This window comes from Furipterus horrens, unplaced genomic scaffold, assembly GCF_987537825.1.
Source record: "Furipterus horrens unplaced genomic scaffold, mFurHor1.1.pri manual_scaffold_1, whole genome shotgun sequence".
NCBI lineage: Eukaryota > Metazoa > Chordata > Mammalia > Chiroptera > Furipteridae > Furipterus > Furipterus horrens.
In genome coordinates, this window is record NW_028327171.1 from 149,673,681 (window position 1) to 149,687,541 (window position 13,861).

The following is a 13,861-nucleotide window of genomic DNA, read 5'->3' on the forward strand; positions in this document are numbered from 1 at the left end:
CAGCAGTATTTTTAAAGAGACACCTAACTGTTTCTATTATTTGCTTTTTGAATTAGATATAAGGGATATCAATTTTATTCAATAAGAGCAACACAAAATTTACATAAGCTGTCCCTCACCGCTTGTCCTTTCAGAGTCTGCCATGCAATTCTTTTCTTAACCCATTATTCCTAATGTGTTGTGTTCATGGGGGAGTTATGTTTCAATAATAATGGAAATTATTTTGATCCCTTTGAGACAGAGTTGATTTCTGTAATGCTTTTGTAAGGTTGGGGATCATAGTCATGGTGGAAAGGCTGAGTTAAACTTGTTTTACAGCAACATTGGATAGTTTTAGATGAAGCTTGTTTGTTCGGTTTTATATTGTTCTGCATAAAATCACTACTGTCCAAAAAGAGATACACATTCATTGCTCTTCATTTAGTAAACAGGTATTTATTGTGAGCCTACTATGCAGTGGGTACTGTGCTTTGGATCAGTGATATGAAGATGAATAGAAGAAGCTGGATCTGTCAATGTGAAAAAGGTTAATTTATGGAATATCCATTGTAAGGATATTCCATAAATGGATTAATTCCTTAACTTTCAAAGAGTAAGTTAGACGTATAATTATACTTAAGAAGTTAGTCATGATAATGCTGTTAGATATATGTAGTTTATTTATTTAAATATATTTTATTTTAAAAGGGTGTATGTGATAAGCATATTAAAATGTTTAAAAGAATTCATAAAAAATGGGTTATCAGTGTTGAAGCAATTAAGAGTTTTTCATACTTTTATATTACTTTTTTTTAAGTGCAGTAAAATTTTAAGCGACTATAAGCATGGAGTTTTCTAGTATTTTTGAAATTAAAAAGACATCTATAAAAGTAATATTTTTCTTCAAGGAATTGAGAAATAATTTCTAGTTGTTTTACAAGGACTTTTCTAATAAATTGAAAAGTGTTTTCCTGCCTTCCCAGTAATAAAAGAAGCTGGAAATATATATATATATATATATATATATATATATATATATATATATATATATATATAAAATTTAATAACCCTTATCCTTTCCTGGTAGCCTGCTTTGTTTTGAAATAGTTGCCCTTCACTTAAAAAAATTGTTACCTTCTTTGTAACACAAACATATGAAATAAAATTGTAGCAAAGAACAAACATTTCTCTCAGAACACCTGCTGAAAACTGATCTCAAAGACAGCAAAAATCTCTTTAAAGGATTGCAATGAGAAATAGAGCCAGTAGGAGATACAAACAGAACCAGAAAGAGATAGATGGATGGATGGATGGATGGATAGATAGATATCTTGCCATATTTTATTTCATACACATACACACATGCACACGTGTGTATGAGAGAGAGAGATCTGTTCAGAAAAAGTCCAGCCATTCTTACTATAACAAGGATGGTTTGCATGACATCGATGTAACCTGGCAGCCAAGGAGAGTGGACTGGAATGTGCATGTGTGAACAATGATGATTTCACTGTGCTAGTCAGTGGGGGTGGCAGATGCTGCTGAGTGAGCATGTGTACTGTGTGGCCATCACATTCAAAATGATTGAGCGAGTAAAGCAACAAATCTGCATCAAATTTTGTGTTAAGCTTGAACATTCTTCTGCAAAAACTATTCAGATGATTCAGAAGACCACAGCTGTGGGCAACTGGTGATGGCAGCTTCATCATGACAGCATGCCTGCTATGCATCATGTCTCATGCAGAGTTTTTAGGTGAAACATCAGATCACCCAGTTGACTCAGCCACTCTACAGCCCAGATTTTGTTCCCTGTGACTTATGGCTTTTCCCAAAACTAAAATTACCTTTGAAAGGGAAGAGATTTCTGATTGTCGATGAGATTCAGGAAAATACGACAGGGCAGCTGATGGTGATTGGGAGAGCTGTGTGAAGTCCCAAGGTGCCTACTTTGAAGGGGACTGAGGCATCATTGTCCTGTGTACCATGTTTCTTGTGTCTTGTATCTTCTTCAATAAATGTCTCTGTTTTTCATATTACATGGCTGGATACCTTCTGGAGAGAGGGGGATGGAGAGAGAGAGATGGATATTTATTGTAAGTAAGTGGTTAACACCACTGTGGAGGCTGACTAGGCAAGTTCAGATCTATAGGGCAGATTCTCAGGAAGGCCGGGCTGTAAACTCTTGGGCAGGAGCTGACACTGCAGTCCATAAATTGAATTTCTTTTTTCTCACAGAAGCCTCAATTCTGCTCTTAAGGCCTTTCAAACTGATTTAATCAGGCCCATCCAAATTATCAAAGATGATCTCCTTTACTTAAAGTCAGCTGATTGTAGATATTAATCACGTCTACAAAATACCTTTACAGCAATACTTGTGGCACAATGGTGTGCTGCAAGAATTTTTAAAACATCAATACCTGACTATTTAGTCAGGGACACTGACCCTTTTTCTCTTAGATTGTCAAATTTAAAAATGACAACAAACAACACAACAATAGCTGTCCAGTGTGAATGAATCAAAATTACCTTTTTTTTTTTTTTTTTTTTTTTGCTTTGTCAAACTGGCAAACAGTAGAATATATTTTTGGTGTGTTTGTGTTGCAGATATTAGTAATTAGTTTATGTGTGCCTAATGTGATTCAACTATCCTGCATACAAGTTAAAATGCATTAACCCTATCCCTAGATTAGGATTCAAAGTCCTTCTCCTTGATATTCTGTAACTTAAATATTATGATAGAACATTAACTATGTACATATGTGAGATACTCTTAATTATCACAGTCCTTGTTTCAGCAGTGGTCACATGGTTTTGGCTGATATTTATAACTACCTTCTTCTACTATTCATTCCATATTCCCTTTGTCCTCAGCAAGCACCTCAGGTAGTTGTGTTTCTTTGCCTGGTTGGTGACCCAAATGTTTATTTTTGAAGGTTCTGAGCCATTACAAGTTCTTCTTGAATTAGGATTTTGTAGTTTTCCACTGGCATTAATCACATGACTTGGTAGTATTGAGCCTCCATAAGGGAACTCCTGATTTTTAGCCATATTCTTTCTTATCTTCACTGTGGAGTAGCGGCCTAATTTCCCTTTAGTAATTAGGATCAATCACCATAGCTAGTATAGTTCACAACTTTCCCATGGAGAGTCCAAACTTCTAATTCAATGAAATCATTGTTGAATCTTCTGGAAGAAGTATTTTTTTCATTGGGACTACGACCTTGAGACCAGCAGAGCATAAGGTCACAGGAACAGGAAGCAAAATTGTACCAGTAGATCACTAGGGGTAACAGTGAGTGGGTGAATGGGTGCCACTCCCATGTCCACCCCTTGATTCCTGGAACCTTGAATCTTGGCTACACAAAAAAATAGCAGCAAATGTTAAATGCTGGTTTAGAGCCAGTATAGCCTCAAGGAGAACTTTTGCTTCTGTCTTACAAGGTATTGCCACTTAGCTGGCACTGTAAGTGAGTCTTTAAAAGGCCATTTCACCAGCTACTTCAGGATGATTGCAAACATGATAAAACCAGTGAATTCCAGTGACTCATTTCATTTGCGGTGAATTGAGTATATTGATTAGAAGCAATGCTATGCAGAATACCATGATGGTGGATAAGGCATTCTGTACACGTATGGATGGTAGTTTTGGAAAAAACAATGTGTGCAGAGAAGGTAAATTTGTAGCAAAATTAAGTACATATTCCAATAAGAACAAAATGCTGCCCCATTTAATGATGGAAGTGGTCAAACGTAATCCATCTGCCAGCAGTTAACTATCATAATAACCCTGGGGAGCAGTGCCGTATTAAGGACTCAGTGTTAGTGTCTGCTGCTGGTCAATCAGGTACTTAGCAGTGACTGTAGCCAGGTCAGCTTTGGTGAGTGGAAGTTCATGCTGCTGAACCTGCGCCTCACCTCCATCCCTGTTAGAATGGCCACTTTGTTCATGAGCCCATTGGTCAATAACAGCAGTGGCTGGGGAAAGATGGTGACATGTAGGCACAGAATGGGTCATCCTATCCTTTGGATTATTAAAATTTTCTTCTGGATTATCCTGGTGTGAATGAGCAGGTCTTACATGACAAATCTACTTTACTGTCCCAATTTTCCTAAGCCTTTTGATTCTGTCCACTATAGTATATCAAGGTACTTCTGACATTTTGAGTTCATTTTGTGTTTGGTCTATGTTTCCATCAACCAAACAAACTATCAGAGCTCTTTCTAACTCTTAAACTAAATCATTGAGTCCAGAATCTCTGCTTGTAAGGGGGTTCCTATGAATAAATTTGGCATGATCTAACTTCATACTCTCTCTTCCATTCTCTCATATCTTTAGTATCTAATTCCCAGATTTCTGTCTTTATAAATTGGAAAATTCGTGCACTTCTTTTGCTGTGGAGAGAAGCTACTCTTGGTTACATTTATATATCACCCTTTAGGTCTCATCTGGACATGAGTTTAGTTTTAGGTCTAGAAGCAAAGGGAATGGCAGTGGTAGTTCCAGAGGAGAATCAGCAGTTCCTTACTAGGAGAAGCCATTATAGGTTTTTCAGGCAAAGCAGGGGGAACTGCCACAGATGGGGGAAGGAGTGCTTCTAGTGGTAGTATTTATAGGTTCTATTTCTCTAGCTTCAATGAAATCTTCCAAAATTTCCCCATTCTAATGACCAAGATTCTACTTCTTCCCAATCAATGCCTTCACTTTAACAGAAGACACCTGGCGAGTTTGGGAATTCTATGTGCATTGTAATTCAGCCATTTGTGGGATGAAATTCTGGATTTGGTTTTCAGAAATCTTAACCTTGTAGCCATAGGATGTAAAGGTTTCTTTGAGATCAAGCATCGAGAATCTTAGGCCATTTATGCAGAGCTTGAGCTGGGAATTTGAAGTCCTGAGCTCATTCTTTTCTCTGCCCACTTTCTCCATTGCAGTTAAGAGCAACCAGCAAATCGTCGTCGTCGTCGGCAGCCGTCCATCTCGAGAGACGATGGTGTAGCTTCTTAAGAGTCTATCTGCACCGCCGAGAATGGTTGTGCAGTCCGACTCGGGAGTGACACGGGAGTGTCTCCTCCCGTGTTGAATCGACATCTTGCGATGATGCTGGAGTGTCCTCTCCAGTGAAGCTGAAGCTACAGAGCCTGGGCAGGGTGATATGGAGGGTCTGCTGTTGCCCATGAAGCAGACCCCCCCTCTCTTCACAGCTGAAGGGTCCAAGGGAAAGACGGAATCAATACAGCTTGGCTTCAGGTGCGCCGCAGGAGTTGCCGGTGTTGACTACAACGTCAAACCGCCTTAGGGACTCCGGCTCCGGATTTTCTGTCGGGGTTTACTCCCTTAGCCTTTCCCCTGAAGAGGTATGCCGCAAGGCAGCGGAGGTTTTTTGGAGTCAGAGTTTTCCTTCTCTTAACCAGCAAATATTATTATTGTATTACACAGACCAGCCCTAAACTAATAAAGAAATTAATTACATGGAATTTAACACTTCATTCTTTTCAGATGATTTCATACATATGAATTTTATCTGCCCAGCTAAGTTGTAAACAGATTAATTCAAAGGACCATGTTTTCTATACACCTTTGTATCCTTCGTAGTGCTAAGAACTCTTGTCAGGTAGACAGACATAATGTGCAAATACTTTTGACTGATTATAGCATATCTCCTTAATATCTACATCTTTCCTTATGAATGAATGTGAGAAAATTCAGTTTATTAAGGATTCTGGTTAGTTAAGTTCTAATAATTGATTAAACTTCTTTTAAAATTATACATTAAACATAATAAATAATTAAATTTCTTTTGAAATTGCTGCCTAGCTTTTCACCATATCTGACTTTTTATCATTTTGTCTTAATGACTTCGTTAGGCTGCTCATAAAAGTAATGACCCATTCATTTACTTAAACCATCTCAATAATTGATGCAGTTCACTGAATCCAGTGGTTCAGCTGGTGTGATTAATATGTATAATAAATGTAGCTGAAATAAGTATAATAATCATTCAGGAGCCTTATTTGTCTGCTGCAGTGTTGTAACCCCTAGAATAAAATGGTTTGTGGGGAACCATCTCAGTGGCCAGAGACACCCAGACAGGTATGGTCTGGCTACTCTACTATGCTCATTTCAGCAAGAGTAGTTTCTCTCTTTCACCTACTGGGATTCCCCATTCACTGTTGTTCGAAAAAATCTTTTCAGGCTAAACTAAAATTTGAAAACTGCTGGTCAATTGCTTAAATATGACCAAAGTCTTCTTAGTTCTCAACTGCATCATCATTCATTCATTCACTCATATATTTATTAATTTATTCAACAAATGTTTATTGAACACATACATGTGTTAAGTACTAACTTAGTCTCTAAAGAAAAGCCCCTGTCCTCATGATAGCTGTTCTGGCTGCAATAACTGTGCCTAGTGAGGGAAAATAAAAAGGAAATTTGCAAGGTTTCTTTCTTATGCTCTCATTCCAACTTCTATAATTTTCTTTTCCTGTGTTCTCAAGATAACCAAATAAGTGAGAATAATTACTTTTGGACAAATTTGCAGCCATTAAGAACTACAAATAATGGTTAATATTCAGAATTCGGCTAAGACATCAGAAAATGCCACTCTAAAATTGAGTTGGCCTATAATTCTGTCTTACCCAATTCCCTTGAGGCTAGCATGTGGGGTCTGTAAGGTGCCAGCTAGTGAGTGTTACAGGGCTTTCCGCCCTCTGGGTCCAATGAGAGCTTTGAGCCCAGCACTGCACACTTCATGCTAAGATCCTGGAGAGAGCTGGCCTTAATGTTCTTTGACCTTTAAGGGGAGGGTCAACTCATCATGGTCCAGGAAATGGAGGAAGAACTGAATTGTGGGAAACTTGAGATGGGAGAGTGGTGAATAGGGAGCAGTGTGGTTTCATCCTCATACCTTCATGCTACACTGACAGCCCACAGGACCTTTCACTTCTTGTGACCATCCTCACTTAAGGTATTAGCCACATGCAAATCCCCCAAATCCCAGCAGGCAGATGAAGAAAAATTGCAGCATATCTAAGCAGGCCTAATAGTAAAAAGAGATAAACAAAGAGAACAATGAGAAGAGACCCCTAATGAAGTAGAAATGTTGAATAAGAGAGGGAACAAATTGAACAGAAAATAGAACATTTATGGTTTCAACTAAAGCATAAATTAGTCTTCCTAGGGGGAAAAAAACATACCTTCCAAATTAAAAACTCAGTATTGGGCTTGTGAGATAGGACGGATATATATATAATTAAGAAAGAATGACACATCTATATTTTCATTTGAAAAATACATGAGCATCTACTGTGTGCCTGGCTCTATGCTAAGTGCTGGAGGTAAGTGGCAAAAAGAAAAGCATGGCTCTGTCTTCCTGGAGCCAAAGACTTGAGCATGATAAAAGGGAAGGCCATTCTGATAAAGTGACATAGTGTGATTGAAATTTAAAATAGAATAAAGCTCATAAGGAAAAAAAAAGTGACTGAGATTGTTCATTTCTTTGAAGTTATCTGACTGAGATGAACTCTAAATATGCTGCTGATGCTGGCCAAAGCTCATCAAGGAACTAGTGAGCCGTCAAAATTCCACCAAGAAGAGTAAAGTTTAAATAATATAATAAAGGTTGTGATACAATTAATTTTATTAAGACCAAGGATATGTCATAATAAGAGTGCAGTGGGTTGATAACCATTAACATTTTTTGAACAGATGCACTTTGCCCTTTGCTGAGCACTACACTTATTGATTCATTCAGTCCCCATAAAGTGGCTTCTATACTTTCTCCATCTGATGCATAAAAAAACCCCAAGGGGCAGAATGGTTATTCATTTGTTCATTTACAAAGCTAGTAAGTAGTTGATTCAACCATAGGCTTTACCTGATTGCAGTGAAGTCTTTTCCACTACCCTACGCTCCTCTGACCTGGAGTCTTGAGAGTCAAAGAAGACATGTCCATTTTTGTGCTTCTAGTATAGTTCTGGGAGAAGGGGGGATCTTCTGTTTCTGGAGGAAGTATTTATTCCCTGAGCCTACCAAGCAATTCATTAAGTAGATTACTGTACTGTTCGTAAACTACACTTTTTGGCCATTCAGTGCTCTTTAATTCTGGAGTCTCAATCAAGAAATTTGTTTGTGATTTATAATGGGTTTTGCTGAGTGACCTTGGGCCTTATGAATATGACTGCTGGCTTTTCTGACAGACATATTTCCCCTTTTTCAACTCTTAAGTTTAAGCCTCTTATGGATTTGATTAGTATGAATCATTTACTCAGACCCAATGGTGGCTTTTAAAATGCAATTTTTATTTATTTACTTACTTATTTATTACCTTTAAAGCAAATGGCAGACACGCTGTGAAACTCAGTCCCAGTAGTCATCTCTTGGACTTCATTACAGATTTATCTGTAATCAAGAAGTTATCATCCACAAGTGGGTACTTTCAGATTGAACAAGGCCTCTAAATTTAGTACTGATAGCATAGGGTTTTTTTGTTTGTTTGTTTGTTTTTACAGGAAGAGATTTTTTTCTCCCCAGGGATGAGGGAGCTGGTATGTGGAAAAGTAAGGAGACATCCCCAGGATCACATAAGTTGGCAAAAGCCCAAAGCAGTACTTGCACCCATGACTCATTCACAATTCCACATGCTAAATGGAGCCCACTAATGTCAGTTAAGGTTTGGAGTTTGTGGGGCTTTTCAGCTTTTGGGCTTCTAACCCCCCAGAGGAAGAAGTTGTATTTGTAGTTGAAGCATAGCAGAATATGCCACTTGAAAACGTGACTCTAGGAGTTTAGGACATTCTACCCCAAAATATGTCACTTAGGTAATATTGATTATTTTGGACTGTAGGCACTTGCAAAACAGCAAATGTATGAAAAGGTTTTTTTTCCAAACTCCCCTTATCTGCCTAGAGACAGATCATCCAAAAGAACTCATTTGCCATAAATCACTTTCCCAGACTGTCATCAATCAGGGAAGGTTGATTCTTATCACAGGCGAGGATATTTGAAGCTGACACCATGCCTAGACAAACTTGGTCAAAGCTATCATACCTTCCAGCTATTCTTTTAAGGGTCGATTCATCTTTTCATCTTTCCTAAAAGTCATTTACTCTCCTCTAAAATGTCTACATCTCTCCTCCCCTTTCCTGTTAAGATGGTATTTAATCCAGAATTTTAAAGACTCCCAAAGGAGTAATTCATTTTCCCCTGGGTATCTCAAATGTATATGTGAGTATACATGTTAATAAACTGTTTTTCTCTGGTTTAGATTTTATTACAGAGTTTTCAGATAAGAATTCAGAAAGGTAGAGAAATAAAAATTATTTTTCTTCCTTTACATAGTCAAACTCTTCAGAAAATGTTCAGTCAATTTCCCGATATGATAATTAATGGAAAGCAGCTGTCTTTTCTCCTTTATTTAAAAAGTGGAATTTATGGGGATTAATATTTATAAAACATTCTTGGATGAAAGAAGCACTGTGATTATTCAATAGAGTGTAGAGTTATTGGAGAGTGAGATTAATCAATCTCTTGTCAATCTCTTTAAGTAGGCAAAATGGATATGACAAAGGACCTGATCAAAAATACATCCAGTGCTCATCAGTGTGCACTGCCAGCTTCGCCAGTATTTCAGAGAAGTCTGCAGGATATTACTTCTCCTGCATGTCCTCTCCTAATGTAGCTTATCACTGGTATGTAACCTTGGTACAAATCATGGGCAGCTATTGCCCACACTCATTTAATAGTTCTTTTTAATAAGATGTCACATTACAAAAAAAACAGATCTACTCTCAGAATAATGTAGACTTTTACTGAAGACTTAATGGGGAAGGGAGAAGAGAGTTCAGATTACATACATCACAGTAACACTTAGTAAAATCTCTATATTACATCTTTGATCTATTCCCAAATGTTCTTTCTGGTTGACAGTATCTTTATGTCCACAGCCTAATCTTTCCCACAACCTCCAAGCCCTCATCTATTTCCTGGAGCCCTTCACCTCTGTCCATACCTCACTTTGCAAAATGAAACATGTTGGCCAGCTAGCTCTTTGCCCTTAAGAAATCAATTTGGGCTCAGGGACTGACTATTGTTATTCAAGTCTGTCCCTGAAGCTTTAGTCCAGTAACCCAGGAAGCAAAGTATGGAATATTAACACTCAAAAGGCATGTGGGTAAGGGTGGGGAAGGAAAGAGTGAGGCAATTCTGCTGTTCAAATAAACAAGATTTTCTTCTTTTTGCTATATGCTAACATATAGACTTAGCCGATACCTAAGTAAACATATGCTCTGATTTGATATAATAACATGAGGAAATATAAAATCACATTTCTAAATTTCTTCACCATTCAGTGTATTCCAAAGGATACTTCCAATCTAAAACTGTTTGTGAACAGAGTTAATTTCAAGAAATTGCAGTTGAATAATAGTTACTTTTCTGAGTGATTAAAAAAAACCTATGTGGATAGTAACATATAAATATCTTTAATAAATGAGATTACACACTAACAAAAAGAATATAAACACTGGTCTAAGAACAAATGGATAAAAATTGAGGGAAAATGCCCCTAAGGGGATCCAGGGGACAAACTTGTATAGAGAAGGTGTGAAATTAAAGAAAATACATCATTTGACTGGCTATAGCTTAGAGTCTAGTTGGCTGTTTGTGATTGGTTGTCCTTTGTTTTTGATTTATTAAAGTTGTCATTTACAAGCTTAAGTTTTGGTTGGTTTACATAGGCCACCAAAGCATTAAAGCCACTTAAGTCTAATAGCCTTCTTGTTTGATTAACATGTGAGACACTAGAAAGTAGACCTTAAAATTATATTAAGAACGTGTCTATTAAGATGACTCATCAGTGATATAATTTTCAATATTTAAGATGGGCACAATAAAACACTTTTTAATAAGTATTCAAGGGTTATTATCTGGAGATAATTATGAAAGGGGATAGATAGATCAATGAGCTCTTTGGGAAGAGAGATTATCTTTATAAGAATTATTCTAAGAGGAATACACTCTGTGTGTCCCAGCTCTTTGAAGTTCTCAGGGAGGTGAAGGCCAAATTGTCACCAATAATAGAGATTGTTATTGCTTTGAACTGGTTTACTCTTCTAATTGTCACAAATTAAATATGTCGGAAGTTCTGTTGTTTCAACACTGCTGAACACTTTGAAAATAATGAATTAACATGTTTTGTATGTATTTTCTAAATCTTTAAAGCAGGGCTCCAAATATTGGGGTGGTAGTGAAAAATTAATGTTTCAGTGGAGAACTATACATTGTCTAGAGCACATCCTTCCAAGTTATCTGATATTAATTCTATGGCAACTATTTTACAACTCCCAAATTGGTTGATGACCAATAATTCAAAATAATTCTTGTCTATAGACATACAAACTCTGTCTTGTAGAGGTTCAGTTGACTTTCTTCCTCTCAGCGAGGAATTAAGCTAATTTTACCTTCATTTGCACATTTCTTTCAATATTCCTTATCTACAAATGTGTCTATTTTTTGAATTCTCTGTTGAATTGATTGTAATATCTTACCCATTCCCTCATTAATGAGTTAAGAAAACCTTAAATATGTGTTCATTTAATATCTGTATGAGAGTTACAAGTTTACTTTTTAAGTTTCTTTTAACATTACTTAGCAAACAAGCTTCCTTTACACTTAGTTGAAATGAATGAGCAGAACATCTATTGTGATGGCATTCTATATCTTCTCACACTAATTAAGCATATTCTCTGCTTAGTGACTATGTTGAAGAAATTTCTGCTCTAATTAGTTTTTCATTAATCAGTCAGGGAACTAGGGTTTACCCAAGTGCAATTTCTAACTGCATGCTAAGAATTCTCTGCATTGAGAATTGCTTTTCTTTTCTTACAGGGCTGACAGTATGCTGTGAAGTGTAGAACCGAGTTTCCTGTTAATCTCATCATGGCTGACTGTGAGCTTACACTTTATGTAGAATATGAAGGCCCCCAAAAGGAAACCTTTATTTTCTCTCTGCTCACAATGCTTCCGACACCATATGTGTGGAGAAGGTTTTACCCATAATGACCAGTTCTCCAGTCCTCTGGACACCAACTAGGTGCCCTGCAATTTAATTTAATTTTGACACAACTACCTGGAATTAGTGAAGACCCCACAGGTTAAAGACTCAGTCCCACGAAACTGCCTCCCCCCACTTCAGACAGCAGTGGCAAGTCCAGATTGTCACATGTGCTGTTGACCAGCTATAAATGAGAGGCTGCCATGACTGCCTCCTGAGGTTGATAATTTGTGAGTGGCCACAGAACCCAGGAAAAGAGCTTATTCACTACATCGGTGATTTTCAAACTTTTTTTTATCTCATGGCATACATACAAGGGGGGACCTGCTCCAAAAAACCTGAATTATCTTTTGGAGGGCGGGCCCCTTGTACAGGTTTCCCTCACTAGGTGCGTGTTCTAAGAACCCATCTATATCAATGTAGCAGCTGGCATTGTTGTAAGAGGCTGCATTCAGCTTCAGTGAACTTTTTTGAAGACTCAACGCACTTGCCCATTTCATTATGGATGATCTATGAGTGCATCTGCCCGCGCTGCCCTGTTAAACACAGAGGTAAGCAATCCTGAGTAATCTGTAACGTAGTATTTTTCTTTATTTCCCAGGTCTTCTTTACTTTTACTTTTTCCTTAGAATTTTGTGTCCAATTTAAAACATGCTCAATAAATATAGAAATCTTAACTTAGATGCAAATTTCTTTTTTAAAAGATGTTAAAAATAGAATCCATTACTTGGAACTCTTTACCCAATTACTCTCACTCTCCTAGTTCCTGTGGGCACCAGCTGTGTTTTCTTGTGGTAAAGGCAGGCAATTTGAGAAAATTAAAGAATGTTTGCAATTGATGTGTACAGAGCTGTCCTTGGAAGTGTGCATGGTATTTTTAAGATGATAAACTCTAATAAATGTTTTGTCTGTTCAGTGTTAGGCCTGATAAAATGCTGTCAGTGAAACTCCAGCCTTGACAAGGAGTAAGAAGGCTGGACTGAAGAGTTATTCCAGTTACCATGAATGAAAAAAAAATTAATAAATTCATTTTGTTAATTAGTCACAAGGCAAGTGGCTTAGATCAGTGTCCAGATATTGTCTCATTTAACCCTTACGCCACCCTATAAATTAAGTATTATATTGGTTCACAATTGAGGGGATTGAAGCCTAGGAGGTTTATGTGACTTGAACAAAGTCACACTGTTAGCAAAGGTCAGGCTGGTGTCTGGACAATACTGGAAAATGCTCTGAGGACTGACATGCTACTACTTCTAGATGATATCTGGGGCCATGGGTTGGGGTGGAATTAGTAGTTTTGGTAGGTATGAATACATCGTTTCATTTGGGGGTTTAAATTGGTGTTGGTATGAATTGTCAATTCAATCTTTTTGTCAGTATAAAAATGGGATAATATTTCATAGGATCTTTTTGAGAAGTAATATAATAATAACTTTAACCTTTTAAAATAATGCTATCCACACAATAGTCAAAAATTAACTATCATTAGTTTTCTTTCAAGTGCAATGAATTTAATTGGTAATAAGAAACTGTAGTAACTGAAGTAAGTAATAATGACTGGTTTCCTCCATAATCTCTGGGTCTCAGTGCTACTTTGTCCCTACAAGGACATGAGTGAGGGCTTTTCCATAAACCAGAGGGATTTGTTGTAGGAGCCCATCCATAAGTAGAATTCTCGCCTGCTTCAAGTTCTAAGCCAGTTGAAACCATTGGCTCTCATCCACTGGACTTTGGCCTTGGACTCTTTCAAGGTTATTGCTCCTCAGTGAGCCGGTTAAACAAGAAATTGTTGTGAAGCTGTCTTTCCTGTTTCTCTCACCCAATCTAGA

The 13,861-nt window shown here is 37.3% G+C and overlaps 1 protein-coding gene across 1 annotated transcript in view; it reads left to right on the forward strand.

Moving 5' to 3' along the window:
- ARL6IP6 (ARF like GTPase 6 interacting protein 6) overlaps positions 1 to 12,321 on the forward strand; it is a 55,037-nt gene extending 42,716 nt beyond the window's left edge. The window contains exon 4 of the mRNA XM_090279962.1: positions 11,867 to 12,321. Coding sequence (XP_090136088.1) covers positions 11,867 to 11,885 — 19 coding nt within the window. The 3' untranslated portion in view covers positions 11,886 to 12,321. The remainder of the gene's footprint in view (positions 1 to 11,866) is intronic.
- The last annotated feature ends 1,540 nt before the right edge of the window (positions 12,322 to 13,861 follow it).